This window comes from Neovison vison, chromosome 12, assembly GCF_020171115.1.
Source record: "Neovison vison isolate M4711 chromosome 12, ASM_NN_V1, whole genome shotgun sequence".
In the NCBI taxonomy this organism is placed as follows: Eukaryota; Metazoa; Chordata; class Mammalia; order Carnivora; family Mustelidae; genus Neogale; species Neogale vison.
The window spans coordinates 242131-264977 of record NC_058102.1 but is presented as its reverse complement, the minus strand read 5'-3'; the positions used below and the strand labels follow the sequence as shown (position 1 = coordinate 264977).

Here is a 22847-nt window from a genome sequence, read left to right as displayed (position 1 = left end):
TACAGTGAGATTATTATTCAGCCATAGGAAGGAATAAAATACTAATATATTCTATAGTATGGATGAACCTTGAAAATACTATGCTAAGTTAAAGAAGCCAGACACAAATTGTATTTACATATTATATGATTTATTTATATAAAATATCCAGAATGGATAAATCCAGAGAGACCGGAAACAGATTGCTGGTTGCGAGGGGTTGACTCTGGGGATGACTGCCTAGGGGTACAGAGTGTCTTTTCTGAATGATGCACATATTTTGAACTAGATAGAGTTGGTGGCTATAGGACATTGTGAATGTGTTAAATGCCCCTAAAGATATACTTAAAAATGGTAAATTACATGGTGTATGAATTTCACCTAAATTTTTAAATTTATTAAGATGTAGGTACTGTGATTATCTTTATTTTTCAGAAGTAGAAACAGAGAGGCAGAGAGGTTAAGTAGCTGCTAAAGTCACACAGGTAAAAAGTGGCACAGGCAGGATTTTACCCAAGTAACCAAGCGCCAGTGTCCGTGATTTCTCTTTTTTTAGAATTATTCTTTTACATTTTATTCCAATAACTTTGCACATTCAGGTTAGTTAGTTCTTTGTTTATTTATTTATTTAAGAGTTTATTTATTTATTTGAGAGAGAGAGTGGGAGGAAGAGGGAGAAAGAATTTGAAGCAGACTCCCTGCTGAGTGCGACGTGGGGCTCAGTCCCATGACTGTGAGACCATGACCTGAGCCAAGAGCTGGACACTTAACTGACTGAGCCACCTGGGAGCCCTAGTTGGTTATTTATTTATTTAAAGATTTTATTTATTTATTTGACAGACAGAGATCACAAGTAGGCAGAGAGGCAGGCAGAGAGAGAGGGGGAAGCAGGCACCCCACTGAGCAGGAGCCCGACTTGGGGCTTAATCCCAGGACCCTGAGATCAAGACCTGAGTTGAAGGCAGATGCTTAGCTGACTGAGCGCCTCAGCCGTCCCTGATTTTTAAGTAAGCCCTTATTTTTTTTTTAAAAGATTTTATTTATTTATTTGACAGAGAGAGATCACAAGTAGGCAGAGAGGCAGGCAGAGAGAGGAGGAAGCAGGCTCCCCGCTGAGCAGAGAGCCCGATGCGGGGCTCGATCCCAGGACCCTGAGATCATGACCTGAGCCGAAGGCAGCGGCTTAACCCACTGAGCCACCCAGGCGCCCTAAGCCCTTATTTTTAAGTAAGCTCTATGCACAATATGGGGCTTGAACTCATGACTCCCCAATCAAGAGTCATTTGCTCTACTAACTGAGCCAGCCAGGAACCCCTCCAGTGTCCATATGTTTAACTACCTACAGTATACTGCTTCTTATGGTCCATAAGAAGAAATCCAAAAGACTAACGACCATATGAAGAAAGTCTGGAACTCTACTCAAATAGATCTTCATAATACAGTTGAGTTTAAAAAAGAAGGTACAGGTTGGAGATATAATGCAATATAGTTTACACAACTTAAAATACATGCATAAAAACAAAATTACAAAATTTACAAAAATACACAGAAAGGGAATAAGCAAAAAAACAAAAAGAAATGGAAATAAAAGAATGTAAAAAGAAATAAGTGAAGATTGTTCTATGGAGCAGTGATGATGACACATTGTGAACTTCGAAGTGAGCCAAACTCCCTGCCAGAGAACCATTAAGAAAAACAAATCAACAAAACCAGAATCATTAAAAAACAACAAATGAAGGATCCACTATGATAGAGAGGGGATGACTATCAATCACGAACTGAAAAAATTTTTTCCTCCCTGTGCCATGCAAGGAGGTACCAAGGGAAACAATCACATTCCAATACCTACTTCACTGTTAGCAAGGAAGATGTCAAGAAGCTTAAGATACAAGCTTTCTTAAAATGCATAAAAAGTCGGGGTGCCTGGGTGGCTTAGTCAGTTAAGCATCTGCTTTTGGCTCAGGTCATGATCCCAGGATCCTGGGACTGAGTCCCCACTGGGCTCCTTGCTCAATGGTTTTGCTTTTCCCTCTGCCTGTCGTTACCTGCCTGTGCTCTGGCTCCCTCTCTGAGAAATAAATAAATAAAATCTTTAAAAAAACGCATTAAAAAGTTAAGGAGCTAAGAAAAATTAGAAAAGTATCTATTAAGCCCCTGGCATGGGTCAGCACCTGTTTAAGTTTTGGGGACAGACCAATGAGAAGACCTGTCAAAGGTCTTGTCCTCATGATCATTACCTAATAAACAACACTAAGTAAACTTATATAGTATGTTAAAAAGGAAATAAATACTAAGAAGAAACATGAATCAGTGAAGGAGGGTTGAGAGTGGTAGGAAAAAATGATTTGTAATTTTAAGAAAGGCACTCAGGAAACACTTCATTGAGAAAGTGACAATTAAATTACCTTTGGATGAAGTTCTTGATGTTAATATAGCTCAATTTATCAATCTTTTATTCTGTGTTTAGCATTTTGCCTCTTGTTTAGGAAATTCTACCCCACTCCCAAGTCACAAGATACTCTCCCCTATTTTCTTCCCAAGTTTTATACTTATTTTTGACACTTAAGTTCTCATCATGCTGAAGTTATTATGTGTATATGTGGGTAGGGATCCTTTTAAAATTTTTATTCTTTATGGATAACCAATTTCCCCAGCTTAATTATTAAATAGTTCCTTCTTTTCCTCCACTGATCTGCCATTTCACCTCTGTTATATATGAAAATTCTTGGGCACCTGGGTGGCTCAGTTGGTTAAGCGTCTGCCTTCGGCTCAGGTCATGAGATCGAGTCCTGCCATCGGGCTCTTTGCTCAGCAGGGGGTCTGCTTCTCCCTCTCCCTCTGCTGCTTGCACTCTGTCAAACAAATAAAATAAAATAAATGAAATTCTTGTGTGTGTGTGAATTTGTGTATGTATGTGTGTTATGTGTGTGTACGTCTGTGTGTATGTGTGACTCTGTGTGTGTGTGTGTCTGTTTCTGGGCTCTCTGTTGTATTCTGTTACTCAACTTGTCTATTCCTAAGTCAAAATGACACTGTCTTAACTATACAGTTTTAATACATACGTATGTGTGTGTGTGTATATATATATAAAAATATATATGATATAATATAAATTTTTAAAGATTTTATTTTTTTATTTGAGACTGACAGAGAGAGAGAGCGACCACAAAGAAGGGGCAAGGAAGAAGCAGACTTCCCGCTGAGTGGGGAGCCCGACTCGGGGTTTGATCCCATGACTCTGAGATCATGATGATCTGAGCCAAAGGCAGATGGCTAACCGACTGAACCACCCAGGGGTCCCTTAACTATATACTTTTATAATAAATCTTGCTAATGGTAGGATAAATCCCATCCTTCTCTTCCTCAGAAATATCTTAGCTTTTTTTGGCTTGTAAGTCTCTCATAAATGTTTTAGAATAAACTTGTCAAGTTCCATGAAAAACTCTAGAAGGATTTTCACTAAAACTACTTTAAAGTCTAGGGTGAAATCGGGGGAGAACAGTCACATTGATTGCTTTAAATCGTTCTGCTCACGAATGTTGCTAAAGCTCCATTTATTTGATCTTTAGTATCTGTTAGTCAAGTTTGATCATTTTCTGCATAAAGGCCTTGTACATTTCTTCTTAAATTTCTTCCAGGGGAATTCATAGATGTGTGTGTGCACATGCCTGTGTGTGTGTGTGTGTTACTGTTATAAATTCCTTTAAAAAAATGTGGGGTGCCTGGATGGTTCAGTGGGTTGAGCATCTGCCTTTGGCTCCGGTCATGATCTCAGGGTCCTGGGATTGAGCTTCAAGTTGGGCTCCTGCTCAGGGGGAGCCTGCTTCCTCCTCTCTCTCTGCCTACTTGTGATCTCTCTCTGTCAAATAAAGAAATAAAATCTTTTAAAAAATGTGCTCTCATTCTTTGTTTTTGGTATGTGAAAATGCAATTAACTTTTGTATACTGATTTATCTGCAGCTACCTTGCTAAGCTTTATTATTTCCAATAATGTATGCTTCAGATGCTCTCCGTAAATGTGGTTGCCAGCCTCCAACTTGACTACAGTAGTAACCCTATTTCCCCCTCATTATTGAAAGAGAATATTGCTAGATGCATAATTCTGGATCAATAGTGTTTTTATGACATTTAGATATTATTCCACTAACTTGTGGTTTTCATAATTATTGATGAAAAGTCCACTCCAGTTGTCATTCCTTTTCGTTTTCTTTCTCTCTGCTTTCTTGTAGTTTTTCTCTGTTTTTGGTGTTTTGAAGTTTTGCAATTACGTGTCTAGATATAGATGTCATTCTATTTTGTTTCTGATGTGGTTTTTTTTTGGATCTGTGATTTCATTATTCATCCTTTCTGGAAAATTCAAAGACCTTATATTATTAACTATTGTTATTGTTCCATTGTCTCTAATGTCTTTTTTCCCCAAGATTTCAAGTAGATACATGTTAGACCTTCTTCAGCTATATCATAAGTCTCTTCATCTCTTCATACTTTTACTTTCTTTATCCCTTTTTGATGCATTATTCTCCAATTGATTATCTCTTCAACTCTTGTTGATTTCTTTTTTATCTTACAACTTTACTTTTCCTTTTGAGAGGCTCCGTTTGTTTTTTCAATCTGTCTATTCTTTTTTTTTTTAAGATTTTATTTATTTATTTGACAGACAGAGATCACAAGTAGGCAGAGAGGCAGGCAGAGAGCGAGGAGGAAGCAGGCTCCCCGCTGAGCAGAGAGCCCGACGCGGGGCTCGATCCCAGGACCCTGAGATCATGACCTGAGCTGAAGGCAGAGGCTTTAACCCACTGAGCCACCCAGGCACCCCTCAATCTGTCTATTCTTGAATTTCTTTCATGATCACCTTAGTACTTGGCATCTGTTACCTCTTCAGCCCTTTTATACGTAGCTATTTTACTCTGCATCTGACACCGTCTACAGACCGTGCAGATCTAAATATGCTGGCTCTTGTTTCTGTGGACGTTCACTCACAGCGGCTCATCATTTCACATATTTGGAAGGCAGCTATGCTCATGGCTATACTACCAACACTGTATTTGGTAATATTTATCTGTGTGGTCATTGCTGAAGTAGCTCCCAGTCTCCTGCACACTGCTATATGGTCTCTCAAAACATGTATCTCTTCATGTCACTCCCCTGCTTAGCTTTCTCCAGTATTCCCCCGTCGACTAAAGAATGACTGCTTAGTGTGGTACACAAAGTCTTTCATGATCTGACCCCAAATGACTGACTGAGATTTATTCTCTACCACTTTCACTTGTAGTTTATTCTTCAGTAGTTGAAATTTATTTTTTTCAAAGATTTTATTTATTTATCAGGCAGAGATCACAAGTAGGCAGAGAGGCAGGCAGAGAGAGGGGGGAAGTGGGCTCCCTGCTGAGCAGAGAGCCCCATGCAGGGCTCGATCCCAGGACCCTGAGATCATGACCTGAGCCGAAGGCAGAGGCTTAACCCACTGAGCCACCCAGGTGCCTCCAAAGTAATTACTTTTTAGTTATTTTTCTTCCTTCCGTGACCATCAACTTTAGGAACAGGGACCTCATAACAATACTGCTGCAGGGCTGTACAATGGGAAGAGGGAAATAATCGGACCTTTTGGGGATTACTAGACGCTGGCTCTGAATTGATACTAATTCCTGGAGACCCAGAACATCTCACTACAGTCAGTACAGTGATCTACCACTCAGAATAGCGGCTTAAGGAGGTCATGTTGTCAACGGAGTTCTAGCCTGGGTCTGTCTTACAGTGGGCTCAAAGGGTCTCTGAACACACTTTGTGAAATTTTCCCATTTCCAATACGCCTAATTGAAATAGATCACTCGGCAACTGGGAGAATCCCTATGTTTATTCCCTGATCCATGGAGTGAGGCCTATTATGGTAGGAAGACCAAGTGGAAACCACTAGAACTGCCTCTACCTATGAAAGCCGGAAAGCAAAAGCAACACTGCATTCCTGGCCGGATTGGTGCCACCAGTAAGGATTTGAAAATCGCAGGGGGTCAATCTTTCCACATTCCCATTTGATTTGCTGATTTGGCCTGTATAGAAGACAGACCTTAGAGAACAACAGTGGATTACTGTACACTCGGTCAGATGGTGGGTCTACTTCAGCTGCTTTCTAGATGAGGTTTTGTTGCCTGAGCAAACTAATGCATCCCCTGAAATCTGATACACAGCTCTTGATCTGACGAATGCTTCTTCTCTGTACTTATCAGTAAAGACTGCCAGAAGCGTTGGTTTTCTGCGGACAAGGTCAACAACACATCTTCACTACCCTAACTCAGGTGTACTAACTCTCCAGCTTGATGCCATAATGGAGTGGGCAGGGACTTTCAATGCTGTTCTTTCCCCAGGACATCAGGCTGGTCCATTACACTGATACTATTAAGCTGACTGGACCCACTGAGCAAAAGAGGCCAAACACGAGAATATATACTGCGTGAGTCCATTTATATGAAACTCTAGGCGATTTTATCAGTGATTGCCTGGTGCTGGGGAAGGAGGAGTGGGAATTGACTGGGGAAGGGCAGAAGAAAAACTTCTAGAGTGATAGAAATATTTTGTATTTTGATAGTTGTGTTGGTTACACTGGTGTATACATTTGGCAAAACTCAGCAAACTGCATACTTAAAATATGCTTATTTTATTGTTTGTAAGTTATACCTAAATAAAGGTGACTTAAAAATAACAAGAACACAATTTATCAATCCTTATGGGTTGTATAAAAATATCTAAAGATAAATCCACAGCCCCAGATGTTTTCATGACTTAAAAAGGAATAAAAGTGAATGAACAAAGCATTCCATGTAAAGGTTTAATAAAACAATAATCAGAATATTAGGGAAGACAGAAGGAAAGAGCCCAGAAACCCAATTAGGCTCACATATGGAGAAATAAATACATATTGAGATGCTTTCCTGGCCCAAATGCCCTTTTCTGAGAATTTGTCTTCATCCACAGGGATGAGCTTTACCTTCCATGCTATCCACCCATGTGGCTTAGGCAACCCTGGCTATGAACGATGTACACTACTGCATATGCAAACTTTCCAGCATTTAATAGCGATAGATTGGATGTATACATAGCATCTTGGAAAGAGCTGACATACATAGTTCTGAATGAAAAAACAAAACAAAACAAACAGCACGAGACATATAACACAATACTATTTACAGAAATTTAAAATAAATTTATAAAATAGCAACATATATTTCATAAGAACACACACACACAAAATATATGTCTATGGGAGAGAGGCAAGAGAATGGCAGTGGGAATAAGGCAATAAAAAATAAACTAGAGGGACACCTGGGTGGCTCAGTTGGTTAAGCGGCTGCCTTCGGCTCAGGTCATGATCCCAGCGTCCTGGGATCGAGTCCCACATCGGGCTCCTTGTTTGGCAGGGAGCCTGCTTCTCCCTCTGCCTTTGCCTGCCACTCTGTCTGCCTGTGCTTGCTCTCGCTTCTGTCTCTATGACAAATAAATAAATAAAATCTTTAAAAAAAAATAAACTAGAGCGTCCTTCATGGGCCAATTATCACAATGTATCATGAACTGAGGGTATGATAAAATCAATTTTCTACATCTGAGATCGAAAATGAACAATTTTTCTACAACAGCACCATCAGGGACTAGAGGAACAGACTCAAGGAACCAACAGAAAACAAAATGGAAAATAACAAAGTAATACGAGAGATTATAGAGATGATAAAGAAGATTAACACAAAACGAGATGTACAATGGATAATTGGAATTTCTGAAGAAGTAAACCAAAGAAATAGTATACAAAGTATACTTTGTCATGTTTCTTTAAAAAAATACTAAAGGGGCACCTGAGTGGCTCAGTCAGGTAAGTGTCCAGCTCTTGATTTCAGCTCAGGTCATGTTCTCAGGGTGGTGAAATCTAGCCCGGCATCCGGTTCTGCACTGGGCATGGAGCAAGCTTATGGTTCTCTCTCTCCCTCTCCCTCTGCCCCCTATCCCCACTTGTGTGTGCATGTTCTCTCTCTCTCTTAAAAAAAAATAATAGCAGAAGTCTACTGCTCTCGAGGTCTAATGTATCCCACAAAAAGTGTTAGAGAATATTAACACCAATCTCATGTTAGTGAAGTATAGAACTTCCAGAATAAAGAATCTTAGAGGCAGAAAAAGTAAGTCACTTTCAAGAGGAGACACATGGGCAGGGCTCACACAGAGCCACTAAATGATAAAAACATCTTTTAAGTTGTAAAGAAAATAATCACCTAGCCAAATTACCATCCAGTTATAAATGTAGACATATTTTTTAATTTTTTAAAAGATTTTATTCATTCATTGGAGAGAGAGAGGGAGAGAGAGAGAGAGAGAAACAGAGAGGGCACATGAAGGCGGAGAGGCAGAGGGAGAGGGAGAAGCAGACTCCCCGGTGAGCTGGGAGCCCGACATGGGGCTCCATCCTAGGACCTGTAAATCATGACCTGAGCCAACAGCAGGTGCCCAACCATTTGAGCTACTCAGGTGCCCCTTGAATTTTATTTTTAAGTAATCTCACACCCAACATGGGGCTTGAACCTACAACCCCAAGATCAAGAATCACACACTCTCTCAACTGAGCCAGTCAGATGCCCCCACTTTTATAAATTCAAGGAACATATCCATAGCTATAGTTTCTAGGTTAAATATTTGAACTATGGAATACAGGATGTGCAAATCTCAACAACTGTAGGGTTTATGTGAACAGAATGTAAATGTTGTAAATATTATTACTAATATGTTATTTGTAGTTGTTAATGAACAAATACAGTATAATGAATGACAGTTTTGCCTCAGTTTCTTCACCCATAAAATAGGGATAGTAAGAGTCCCTATAGCTCATAAAACTGTTGTGAGGATTAAATGAACTATTTCACGTAAAGTGCTTAGAACAGCATCTAGCATTTAATAAATACTGAATAAATGTTGCTTATTAGTATTATTAGATCCTGAACAAGGATAAATGAAATACCTGAAGAAATAACATGAGTTTCCTTAATGTTTTCCCACAAACCTTCTTAATTTTGGAACAATCTTACAGAAGCGAATGTATTTTTTATGGTGTTTAAAGATGGGATCAGGAGGGTGACAAAGCCTAAGAGAAACAAACTGGGGTTGCTGGGGGGAGGGAGTGTGTGGAGAGGGTGGTGGGGATGTGGTCATTGGGGAGGGTGTGGGCTATGGTGAGCGCTGTGAAATGTATAAGCCTGATGATTCACAGGCCTGTACCCCTGGGGCAAATAGTACATTATATGTTAATTAAAAAAGAAAATAAAAATACTAAAAAGCTAAAAAATATGTATATATTTAAGGTGTTCAATGTGATGACTTGATGTACTTACAAATTGGGACATGTTTTTAAAAGTTCTTTTTTTTTTAAAGATTTTTATCTATTTATTTGATAGACAGAGAGAGATCACAAGTAGGCAGAAGGCAGGCGGTGGGGGGGGGAGCAGGCTCCCCGCTGAGCAGAGAGCCCGATGTGGGGCTCCATCCCAGGACCCTGAGATCATGACCTGAGCTGAAGGCAGAGGCTTAAACCACTGAGCCACCCAGGTGCCCCTAAAAGTTCTTATTTTTAATGTCATTAAATTACTAATCTTTTCCTTATATTATTAGTGTGTTTTGTGTACTTTTTAAGAAATCTTTCTCTGACATAAAGATATTTGCTTACATTGAAAAAAAATTATTTGTTTAGAATGAAGAATTTCGGGGCGCTTGGATGGCTCAGTGGGTTAAAGCCCCTCCGCCTTCGGCTCAGGTCACAGTCCCAGGGTCCTGAGATCGAGCTCCGTGTAGGGCTCCCTGCTTCTCCCTCTGCCCCTCCTACCTGCTTGTACTCTCTCTCCAATAAATAAATACTTTTTAAAAAAGTGAAGAATTTCTTCAGTTTCACTTCAATTTAAATTCTTAAGTAAAATTAAGGTGAATACCCTATTTTAAAAGTAGTTTATATAGTATGATTCTATTTTAATGAAAGCATATCTTTTAAAAAAAAAGATTCCGCCATGCATCAATCCATTGATCCATCATTCTATTTTTGCACAGACAGAGACTTGCCATAAGGTTCACCAACATTAATAGTTAATTCTGGGTGACTGAGTTTTGTTGATTTTTTCTATTGTTTCAGCTTTTATTTATTTTTGAGAGAGAGAGAGAATCTTAAGCAGGTTCCATGTGATGTGGGGATTTATCTCACATGACCCTGGGATCATGACCTGAGCCAAAATCAAGAGTCGGTTGCTTGACTGACTGAACCACCCAGGTGGCCCCCATTTTAGCTTTTAGTTTTGCAAACTTCCTGAATGATCTTTCCTCTAGTCTTCCTTCTCCAAACCATTCTTCTTGGGTTACCAGAGGTATCTTTCTTTCTTTTCTTTTCTTTCTTTCTTTTTTTTTTTTAAGATTTATTTACTTATCTGAGAGAGAGGAGAGAGAGTGAGCAAGGGGAGGGGCAGAAGGAGAGCGGGACACTCAAGCAGACCCCTCACTGAGCGAGGACACCAACATGGGGCTCAACCTCACAACCCCGAGATCAGACCTGAGCTGACACCGAGAGGCAGAAGCTTTAGCTGCACCACCCAGGCACCCCCAGGGATGTCTTTCCAAAACACAAGTTTCTTCCTTGAGATCCCAAATGGCTTCCTATTACCTAAATAAGAAAGGCCAAACTCTTTAGCTTGGCACGGAGACCCTTCTTACCTTTACGGCCTCTTCCTTCTTTGGTCTGCGATCTTGAGAGTCCCATGCACCAATCTCATTCCTTGACTACACCTGGCTTTCCTGCACTGGCGCACAGCCTAGGCTATCTCTTCTATAGGCTTCCTTCTCCTGTCTGCCTCCAACACCCCTGACTCATCTGTCCAATCTCAAGTCCTTCCCTAATGCTCTGTTCAAAGCCTCACTTGCCTCCCCAGTCAGCCTCTCTTTTTTTGTTCCCTCTGTAGCGCTTGGTATATACCATTATCAGCATCTTCCAGATTATAGTTTTAATATAAAATTGAAATGTGTTTTAATTTACATATTTAAATTATAATTAATCATCTTGATGTCTGTTTCCAGCCCCCTAGCTACTTATTCTAATGAAGGAGCATCTCTATTCAACTTTATTTACTTATTTATTTATGATTTTATTTATTTATTTGAGAGAGAGAGCATAAGCAGGGGAGGGGCGGAGGGAGCAGGAGAAGCAGACTCCCCATTGCAGGGAGTCTGATGCAGGGCTTGATCCCAGGACCCCCGGGATCACGACCCAAACCAAAGATAGCCACTTAACCAACCGAGCCCCCCAGGTGCTCTGGATTATAGAACTTTCTAAAAAGGTATTTTAAAAATATAAAAAGCTTTCAAGTACATAGCCCGAAAAATGCAAACATTTTTAAGTAGAAACTTTCTAAGGCCCATTGTAATAAATGGAGATTATTTGCAAACTAATAATGTCCTTAAAAACAGGTTGTTTCTCATTTGAGTAGAGTATGCATACTTTCTAAAATTTGTTTTATATTAGTATTTTCTTTAATATAACTTAGGCTTACAAATTAGAGAATTATACATATTCTGGATTAGAACGAAATAAAGAGACTATAATGGGGGTGGCTGGCTCAGTTTGTGGAACATATGACTTGATCTCGGGGTTACGAGTTGAAGCCTCACATTGGTTGTAAGATTACTTAAAAATAATCTTTGAAAAAGTAATTATAATGGTATCACTACCATGGCTGTTTATCACTTAACGGAAACATGTTGAATAACAGACTAACATTCTTTTCCCAAAACGGAGAAATTTGTTCAACTCCACTGCTGCTTTATTCCACGGAACGAAGTGAACCTCCCATTTCCGCACCTCATCTGTCTTAGCACTATTACTCTGAGTTCTGTGTTTAAACAACTCATAGAAAGTAAGTTCTAATTCTGTGCACAGGTGTTATATTGTTTGTCATTTGCTAAGTATTTGAGCTTGGGTCTAGTACTGTGCCCAGTTACAAAAAAGAAATCACCGTTTCTGCCCTCAGGAGAGTCCAGTCGCAGAGGCAGGGTACAGACACACAAAGCAATGAGAAGACACAGCGAGGCGATCTTTGGTGGTAGGCCCGACCGCGGGAGAGGGGTCACGTGGCGTAGAAGCTGAGCGCTGGTCGGGGAAGACCGCGTTAAGGCAGCTGATTTGAGCTCAGAAGTGTAGGAAGAATTTGACCTACTGGAAATAAGGGGGAAACAACCTACCTGAGATTTTCTCCATCTCTTCCAGTAGCTTTTCCAAGTCTTTATTCAGGTCTGACAGCATTTTCAGCATGTTGTCATAGTTTCTTTCTCCAGGGTCAGAATCAGCCATCTGGGCGGTGCACAGAAAGACGACGCAGTGAGAGAGAGGTCAGGGTTTCGGTTCCAGCTCTATTTCTCACACCTGGATAGGCCAAACCAGAAATCTGAGGTCATCTTTAGTTTCTCCTTGTCTTATTTTCCTGACATAAGGGGTCACTGAAACTCACCCATTTTATTTGTTCATGGAATATTTACTCATCTATGGGTCAAGAAGGCCCAATGCTTGGGAGTAGTCAGTGAACGCTACCTTTGTGGAACTCATAGTCTTGCCCAGCTCTTTAAAGACTTTATCTTCCCTCTCTCCAAGGCTGCAACTTTACTTGAGGTTCATTCTTTTATCCACCATTGAATAGATTGACTGAGCATCGACTATGTGCCAGACATCTACTACAGCTGTGTAGATACTGTGGTATATTTGTGGGTCCAGACAGATAAGACCCATGCTCTCACTGAACTTCCATTCCAGGGGGAGACAAAAATAATAAACAACAGAATGGGAAAGATACCTTCAGTTTGTGGTCACTGCACAAAGAAAACAAAACAGCGTGGTTTAATAAAGAGGACCTTTCACGGGGAGGGGTGCTTTAGCTTGTCAAGTCAGCCTAGTCCTTTCTAATGAAGCAGTATTTGAACTGACACTTCAGTGGTAAGCATTTTAAAGATTTTATTTCATTTTACTTATTTGAGAGAGAGCATGAGCAGAGAAAGGGGCAGAGGCAGAGGGACAAGCAGACTCCCCACTGAGCAGGGGGCTTAATGTGGGGCTCAATTCAGGACCCTGAGATCATCATTTGAACTGAAGGCAGATGCTCAACTAACTGAGCCACCCAGTGCCCCTGACACTTGAATCATAAAAAGAGCTAAGGGAAGACAGAAAGAATGGGTGGAGAACAGCTGGGACTGGTCTTCATGGTTTCAAAGCATGGAAAGAAAGTACAGCATGGAGTTAAGGAGCAAAGTGGTATAAGGTGAGATCAGTTCAGTAGGCAAGAATTTTGGTTTTGAGTATGAGGAAAAGCTACTGGAAATTGGGAGCAGGATACCATGCTTTAAGAGAATGACTTCAGCTGCCATTTGGAAGATGGGAGTCCTATAGAAGGCTGAGAGGAGGTAAGAGTGGGAGAACCAGTTAGTTAAGAGGGCACTAGAACGGTCTAGAGGTGGAAGTAGCTTTGGGTTAGGCTGGTAAGTAATGATATCAATGGTGAAAAGTGGAAGGGTTCAGGCTGTATTTTAGAAGATGAGCCAAAAGAATTTGGAAAGATCTGATATGTCTATGTTTGCAAGGGTAAGTGGTGGGAAGAGAAAAATCAAAATGACTCCTAATTTTGATGAGAACAACTTACTACATGGTGGTGTTATTAACTGAAGTGGGGAAGACTAAGAGAACAGATTAGAAGGGAAACGAAATGCTCTATTTTTTTAAAAAGTTTTATTTATATAAGTAGTCTCTACGCAATATGGGGCTTGAACTCACAACCCTGAGAGTAAGAGTCACAAGCTCCACCGACTGAGCCAGCCAGGTGCCCCCCAAAATTCTCTATTTTAAGTATGTTAATGAGAGATGCCTTTTAGACCTGTGAGTAGAGATTCAAATAGCCAGATGAATATATAGGTCTGCAATTCAGGAGAAAGGTTGGAGCTAAAAATACAAAGTTTGGAACTAATGGTGCATGTTCTCTTCACCTTTCACTTGGACAATTTTCATAAACTCCTAACTTCCTGCTTCTGGCTTCATCTTGTCAAATCCGTTTTCCAGTTCACCTCCTGAATGACCTTACATAACATGCAAATCCAACCATGTCACTCTGTTAACAACCCTTCAATAGCTTGCATTTTCTTTCAGGATAAACCATAATCTCTTACTACATATATAAGATCCTTAATAACCTAGCTCCTGACTCTTCCCATCTCATCCAGTTCTGGGTTGTGACCAAGTAACTGAAGAAAGCCTTAAGAGATCTCAAATTAAAATCTGTAAGAGTTGTGTATTTCCATGAGACATGATTAGAAAAGATCCATGAAAAAACATAAAACTCTGTAAAGTTAAAAAAATTTACAGTTTTCTTATAAAAGAGCTAAAGAAATTCAAAATGGATTAAAATCATTCTATCATGTAGATGGTTACAAAATCTGTGCAAAAGCAAAGTAGATAATGACACACTTCATATCTAAGTTGTGTGGCCACTTGCTCCATTCATTAATTTATATGCTACCTGTTACATTCTTTTACCCACACATTCAACACGTATTTATTGAGCACTATTTTAGACTCTGAGAATACAGCAGTGAACAAAACAGGTTAAAATTCCTGATTTCATGGAATTTATATGCTAGTGGTGAGAGAAGAATATGAACAAGATTAATAAGTGAAATAAATATAAGGAGGGGACAGGTACCAAGGAAAAAAGTCAACCAGAGATGGAGGGTGGAACAGTGTGTGTGAAGGGGGTGGCTGTAATTTAAATAAGTGTACGGCCTTGTTACGATGAGCACAGGGTGTTGAATGGAAGTGTTGAATCACTATATTATACACCTGAAACTAACATTATGCTATATGTCAACTACTAGAATTTAAATAAAAACTTAAAAAAAAAAAGAAAGGAGCAAAGAGTTGGAGAAAAAAGAAAGAGAGAGGCAAACCAAGAAACAGACTCTTAGAGAACAAACTGACAGTTGCCAGAGGGAGGTGGGTGAGGGGAGGGGTTGAATGGGTGATATCAAGGAGTGCACTTGTTATGAGCGCTGAGTCTTGATTAAAAAGTGTTGAATCACTATATTGCACATCTGAAACTAACATTATACTGTATGTTAACTAAATGGAATTTAAAGAAAAACTTAGAAATAAATAAGTAAGTGTGCACTGAAGTGATTTTGACCAGAGACTTGCAGGAAGTGAGAGAATGGGCCATATAGATACCTGGGAAAAGTGTATCCCACGCAGAGGAAAGAGTAAGAACAAAGCCCCTGAGCTTGGAGTTAGCTGGATGAGCTGGAGGAAGAGCAGCGAAAGCTGTAGTTGGTTCAGAGAGAGGGAAGGGGAGAGTAGCAGAAAATGAAGTAAAAATGTGGGGGAGTAGAAGTATGGTGGACCCTGAGGCCACCAAAGAGACTCTTTTTCTTTGGGTGAGATGGGAGTCTGGGGGGGGGGGTGATGATCTGATTTACATTTTAATAAATCACTAGGTCGAGAGTAGCTTCTCTGGACCCGGGTGGAAGCAGGGAGACTAGAAGCCCACTAGAATAATGCAGGTGAGAGATAATAACCGCGTGGATTCGCACAGAAATGATGTAAGCAGTATGAAAGAGGATAATTCAGGGTACGTTTTGAGGGCAGGGCCAACAAGATTTGCTTAGTCAAAGTGGAGTTAGAGACGACACGAAGGTTTTTGGCTGGACAACCAGAAATGGAGATACCGTTAACTGAAATGAGGGAAAACGAGAAGACACTGCGTTGTGTGGGAAAGAAAGAATTCAGTTTTGAACATGTTAAGATGGGTGATGGGTATTGAGGAGGGCATGTGCTGTGATGAGCACTGGGTGTTATACTTAATTAATGAATACTGAAACAGTATATCAAAAACTAGTTAAGTATTATACAGTGGCTAACCGAATATAATAAAAAGAAAAAGATATCTATGAGGCATCCAAGTGGGGATGCTGAGTAGGCAACTGGATAAATGAATTCAGGACAGAGTAAGCTAAAGACAGAAATTTAGGAGTCATCAGCATACAGATGCTATCTGACATGAGGCTGGGTGAGATCAAGGGAGATAATACAAACGGAGAGGGGTCCATCAAGTTTGGGGAGATGCGAAGGAACCAGCCAAGGAGACTAAGGAAGAGGGGCCAGAGAGGTAGAAGGGAAGCAAGTCTGGACTCCTAAGTCAAGTCCAGACTCTCAGAGAGTCACTGGACCCTACCTAATGTCCTCTGATGACATAACATCTCAACAAGCTGAGAAGACAACTCTAGAGAGTACAAAAGAAAGGAACCCCAAAAACTGTATGGGATAAAATAGGTGTTTCGTTAGTGGGTGAATAGCTTATAATGCTGAGAAGGTAAGGAATTAAGATAGGACATGTTGAAGAGCATAAAAAAGAATTTCTGTGGCGCCTGGGTGGCTCAGTGGGTTAAGCCTCTGCCTTCAGCTCAGGTCATGATCTCAGGGTCCTGGAATCGAGTCCCGCATCGGGCTCTCTGCTCAGCGGGGGGCCTGCTTCCCTTCCTCTTTCTCTGCCTGCCTCTCTGCCTACTTGTGATCTCTCTCTGTCAAATAAATAAATAAAGTCTTAAAAAAAAAAAAAAGAATTTCTAGGGTGCCTGGTGGCTCAGTCAGTTAAATGTCTGCCTTCAGCTCAGGTCATGATCCCAGGGTCTGGGGATTGAGCCCGCATCAGGCTCCCTGCTCAGCAGGGAGTCTGCTTCTCCTCCTCCTCTCTACTTGTCCTCTCTCTCAGGTAAATAAAGATCTTTAAAAAGTAAAATTCCTGTGAATATTTGGTAGTTTATGCATTTCTATGTTTAAAAGAATTTGGCTTGTTAGAGTCAATAGGTCAGTTCTGTTGTTCTGGTTTAAAATGTGAAATTGATTATGGGTTATAATTTTATATATTTTTAAAGCTTTTATTTATTTGAGAAAGAGAGAGCACACAACTTGGGGGGTGGGGGGTTAGAGCAGAGGGAGAAGGATACTCCCCGCTGAGCAGGGAGCCCAACATGGGCACAATTCCAGGACCCTGAGATCATGACCCAAGCTGAAGACAGGTGCTCAACTGACTGGACTACCAAGGTGCCCCTGATTATGGGTTACAATTTTAAGTCAAAATCTGTTTAACTTTACAAAGAGGTTTAGAACATTTAGGAGAACCTGAAGTTCACCATATTTATAAGTTTCACTTATGATACTTATAAGAATTATTTAAGTGGGAAGGTTTGTTGTTAAGACAGCTGAGGGTACTTGCAAGACTCTGTAGGGCTCTTCCTGCCTCAATGATGGATTGTCCACACAGAAATCAGGGCCACAAGGTCAAAGTAGTCTGCAATTCTAAGCCCCTACATGGAGAGCTCCTTTTCTGGAGTCTCTCAGACCTGTGATGGACCTTATGAGAATGGGAATTAAACTTTTGTTAAACCAAACACACACACACACACAGGAGTTTAAGTTTGTAAATGGAACAAAAACATAACGTTATTACTATTTAAATTTGCTAGACCTAGAATAAGATTGAGTTTAGAATGAGGGTGCCTGTGTGGCTCAGTGGGTTAAGCCTCTGCCTTCAGCTCAGGTCATGATCTCAGGGTCCTGGGATCGAGCCCCGCATCGGGCTCTCTGCTTGGCGGGGAGCCTGCTTCCCCCACTCTCTCTATCTGCCTCTCAGCCTACTTGTGATCTCCCTGTCAAATAAATCAAAAAAATCTTGAAAAAAAAAAGTTTGGAATGAGATAATTATTTAGAATAAATAATCCAATAATCTAATAAACTAATAATAATCTAATAACCTAAATCTAGTAATTTAGAGCATAAACTTAAATGCTCAAGAAAAACTGGATTTTTAATATTACTTATGTTACTAAAATAACATTACTTTTTAAAACCAAAGTAAACAATCAAATACTCTTTCCTCTGTCTAAATAATGCCTTTAAAGTTACCGGAGCTCATATTTATCAATATCTAGCCATGTCCTCATATTTACTCTAAGCTTCAGTCATAACCAGTATTTGGTAAATTGGGGTATCTACCATATGCCAACTAAGGACTACAGAAAAAAGGGATTAAAAAATAAACAGGTACTCAGTGCTGTAAACAAAGAAATAAGTCTGGCAAAAAGAAACCTGTTGGAAAGCAGGGTTCTCTGAAGAGCAATAGCCATTTGTCCAGATGTCCTTGCTCGGTTCCAAATCAAAGCCTTCAAATATAAAATGGCCCCTATAGCCAAGTCATTGAGAACTCTGCAAACACCATGTTCTCTCTTACCTCCATGTGTGTACACATATTATTCTACTGCCTGAAATACCCCTCCCTCACGCTCTCTTGTTTTTAAAGACTCAGCTCAAGCCTCACATCTAGAAGGCTGTGAAAGGCTGGCAAGGTCCCCTATCTCCTTAAGTCTCAGCTTCCTCTTCTGTAAAATGGAAATAACAGCTCCTTTGCAGGTGACTGTGAAGACACACACAGCTGTGGGGATAGCAGACACCCACATTCACCAAATGAAACAGTTGGCATGACTCCATGTGTAACACCAGGTAGAGTAGTTGCTCAGAAAATATTTTATGTTAAGGAGGTGAGAAAGAGATGTGACGTGAATAATATAAAAGCTAACATGTATTTCATGCTTAGTATGTGTCAGGAAGCGTGTAAATTCTCAATGAGCACCGGCTGATTTCACACCATGGAACAAAGTAAGTGCTATTACTCTCCCTGTTGTGCAGATAGGGAAACTGAGGATTGTGGAAGGATCTAAGCGAAGTCACACAGCCAAGCAGGCGCAGAGCCAGGCTGGAGCACAGTCCTGATTGTAGAGGCAGAGCTCGTTAGCACGCCATTTTCTCACGGCTGCCTCAGACAATACAGTGGTTGGCTTTGAGCTTGACTGTCCGGAGGGATGGAACAAAGGACAAAGAATGGGGGTAGAGGAATGGAATGAAGAGGCTAACAGAGCTCAGTTTGGGGCAGCTTGAGTATGTGGTGCCCGTCCAGGCAAAGCTATCCAACAGCTGAAATACAGGATTAGAGCCCTAGAGAGAGGGTAAACTGAAAATAGAGATTTGACGGTGTTTAAATTACGGGAAAAGATGAAATCATTCACAGTGACTGTGTAAAAGAAGAGAAAATGGACTTGGAAGAAGCTCTTAAATATCAGCCATTAAAAGCAGAAGAAAATGAGCCCATAAAAGACACTGATAAAAAGAAAGTAGAGAATTGGGGAGCATGTAGTTGAGACCAACAGAAGAAAGGAGGGAGGGGCCAGTTAATTCATTTAGTCAACAAATATTTATTGAACATCAGGCACTGTTTTGGGTGCTAGGAGTGTACTAGCGAACAAAAGATACTATTTGCCCGTGTAGAGTTCACATTCTAGTCAAGGGAGATAGGCAATGAACACATAAATATAGAAAATATGAGGTGGTGATAGAAAATAAAACAAGGCAGGTTACAAAATAATGGAGTGGCAAGAACTACTCCATCTATGGTGAACTATGGAAATCCCCTTTGAGAAAGCGAGTCTTCAAATAGACTCAAGAAAGTGAGCATGTGAGCCCTGCGGGTATCTCAGGGAAGAATTCTATGCAGAGGCAACGGATGAAAAAGCCTTCAGGCTAACTGTGCTTGAGAAGAACAAGAAGGCTAGAAGTGCTGGAAAGGAACGAAGGAGGGCAGGATGTTAGGAGATGAGGATGAGAAGCTGGGGAGGATACTGCAGTTTATACAAGACTTTGACTTTAATTCTGAGTGAGCAGAGGAGATATTAGAGAAATTTGAGGGAGTGACACGATTTGAATTATGAACTAAAAGGATTTCTCTGGGAGCGTCTGACTCTTGGTTTCAGCTCAGGTCATGATCTCAGGGTCGTGTGTGGGGTCAAGCCCTGGGTCCACGCTGGGTGTGGGCCTACTTATGATTCTCTCTTCCTGTGCCCACCAGCCCTGCTTATGCACACGTGCTCACCGTCTCTCTCTAAAACAAACAAATATGTCAAACGATCACTCTGGCTGCAATGCTGAGAGCAGATCGGGAGGGGGACGGTGAAGCAGAGGAGGCTGTGGCAGAACTCCAGGTAAGGGATGACAGGGCTTGGACTAGAGTGTTAGAAGTGGCAGTAGTGGGAAGTGACCGGATTCTGAATGTGCTGGAAACATGGAGCCAACAGTATGTGCTGACATCCAAGTAGAAATATGTATCTGTAGTGTTGTGAAAAGCCTGGCTGAATATCTGAATTGAGTCACTGGGGTCCAGATGACACTTAAGGCCATGGGACTAGCTGAGGTCTCCTGGACAGTGAGGGTGGATGGAAAGGAGATTGGAGCTCTCCAATTTGGGAATTTGGGAAGAAGAGGAACCAGCAAAGGAGACTGAAAAGCAGCAGCAGGTCTTGGAAGTCAAGTGAAGAAAGTAAACAAAGAGTGATCAATTATGTCTTACATAAAGTAGCATAAGGAAAAAAGTGACCGTGGATTCGACAATCTGAAGGTCACTGGCAAACTTGACAGAAGCTGTATTCATGGGGCAGCAGGGGCAAAAGCCTGACCGCAATATGGCTACAGAGAAGGGAAGAGAAGTAAGTAAAACTTGTGTGTTCTGGTTCAAAGAGAAGCAAAGAAAGGGCCAGTAGCTGGAATGTAATGTGGAGTTACAGGTATCTTTTGTTTTTAACAAAAAAAGAAGTTACACCCGTGTCAAATATTACAAGAGGCCCAGTGAATTTAAGACCTTTTATTTGGGTGTCAGGTCTCAGTGAGTAACTGAATAACAGTAACAATGATAACAAGAATTCCAAGAATAAAGAATTAACAGAGCATTAGGCAAAACAGATAAGGCATGCAGCTTCAGTTGAGACAGGTAGGAGAAACGGGAGATAAATGACAGGATGACAGAGGGAAGGATTTCTCTTTTTTAATCTACAAAGGCAGAGACTTGCCTGTCTTTAGGTTTATGTGAAAGAACTTAGTTGAACAGAGAAGGCTGAACACAGAAGAAAGGGTACATGGTGATGGTGCATGGGCTGGTTTCAGACAGGAAAAAGGTCACTTTACCCTTAAAGGGTAGGTAAGGGTCCAGGTGGTCCAGGTTCAGACCTGAGGTCTCTAGCTCACCCACAAATGGCAATGAAAAGGTTCTTCTCCTCCCAGACATTCTTGTTTCAGGAGAATGATACGGGTTTGGCAAAGCTGAGCACCTCACGAGAGGCACTTGGATATGCAGCAGAGAAGCAGTGGTTGTGTGGCTGGGGACACATGGCTGCACAGGACCCTCAGGACTCTAGGGTAGCACAGAGAAAAGGGACGGAGTGTAGCTGGCTTGGGATTTTGAAATGAGTGTGGTGGATGGGCAAAGCGAGGGCACGGGGAAGAGAGTGGATTCAGAGGAGTGAAGATGATGGGTGGGGACAAAGCAGAAGCACGGAGGCCATGGAGTTGGGGGGCAGGTGGACTGGGGATGGAGGTTGTGACCAGAGAGATGTTGGATTTCAGAGGTGGGATGAGCAGATCCAGGGGGAGGGGATGAGCTGGGGTGGAGGAAGGCTGTCGGAGGAAGACCATGGGCGAGGAGTCCACGGATTTCCTTCCTGACAAGGCCGCTGCCGGTGAGCAAGACCAGGATGGAAAGGAGGGTTAGTCCGTGCCAGAGCCCAGGGAATGAGAGGAACAGCAAACGAGCGGGGTTAGGAGAGCAGAGGGAGTGTGGGAGCAGGAGAGGACAGGCTTAAGAATCACTTGGGGTGTGAAGGGCTGGAGGTCACAGGGGTCCTGGGGAGTGGAGACTCCAGAGGTGTGCAGAGCTCACGGCCTGGAGTCCTGGTTGTAGTCTCAGGGTCTTACCTGGTCTGAAGCGTTTGGCAGAGGCTGGGATCCCCCTGGAAATGAGAACTGGGAAAGGACAAGGGGGGCTCTCGGGTCAGAGATTCTTTGCGAGGGGCCCGTGCGTGTGAGCAGCACAGGAATGGCATGTGCATGGCTGGTGGGAGTCCTGCGGTCGGAGGAGACGCAGTGTGTGGTGTGTGGTGTGTGGGGTGTGGGGTGTGCGGGGTGCCCGTGTTCCAGGTGTGGGAGGGCCAGGTCGCATGGGAGAGTTCAGTCCGGAACTTGCAGTGGAAGACGTCTGGAGATGTGGGGTGAGGGAACTGGGGCGAAGCGGGGTTTGGGAGGTGAGGAGATGGGGTGAGGAGGCCTGAGGGGGGGTGAGGGTGTGTGGGGGTGGGTATGGGGGGCAAGGAGACTAGAGTGAGGAGGGGTGTGGGAGGCGAGGAGACGGGGGTGGGGGTGGGGGAGGGGGCTGGGGGAGGGGGTGTAGAGACTGGGGCAAGGGTCGGTGTGGTGGGTGAGGGTGGGGTGTTTTGGCTGGGGCCTGGCGTGAGGAGGGGTGTGAGGGGAGAGGAGATGGGTGAGGGGATGTGGGGGGGAGCGAAGAGACTGGGGTGAGGGGGCAAGAATACTGGGGTGACGGGTAGAGGAGGAGGACACTGGGCTGAGGGGTTTTGGGGGGCGAGGAGACGGGGTAAGAACGGGGTGTGGGGGGCAGGGGCTGGGGTGACAGGGGTGTGGGGGGCGGCGAGTGGCCCGTGGCGAGGGACGGGTGAGAGCGGGATACCGGGTGAGGCGGCGGGCACAGCTCGGGGGGCAGGAGGCGCAGGGAGGGCCAGGGACCCGTGGCTGGGCGGGCCTCGCTCACCTCAAGCACCGCCTGCGCTCCTCGCGTGGTGGTCCGCGACCCACTTGTGTGGTGGGGAGCACGCGGCCCGAGCTGGCCATGGAACCCCGCCCCTTTCCGTTAGCAGACCCGCCCTCTGGAGATGATTTCTCGCCC

At 42.4% G+C, this 22847-nt stretch overlaps 1 protein-coding gene across 4 annotated transcripts in view; it reads right to left on the bottom strand.

Moving 5' to 3' along the window:
• Window positions 1-22847, bottom strand: part of SYCE3 (synaptonemal complex central element protein 3) — a 28293-nt gene extending 5446 nt beyond the window's left edge. Inside the window, exons 1-4 of one of the 4 annotated variants that reach the window (XM_044226757.1) lie at window positions 22713-22847; window positions 21863-21910; window positions 21077-21302; window positions 12223-12403 (exon numbers count right to left, since the gene is read on the bottom strand). In XM_044226757.1, coding sequence (XP_044082692.1) covers window positions 12223-12331 — 109 coding nt within the window. In that variant the 5' untranslated portion in view covers window positions 12332-12403; window positions 21077-21302; window positions 21863-21910; window positions 22713-22847. The remainder of the gene's footprint in view (window positions 1-12222; window positions 12404-21076; window positions 21303-21862; window positions 21911-22712) is intronic. The other 3 variants (XM_044226754.1, XM_044226756.1, XM_044226758.1) reach the window with 3 other exon arrangements.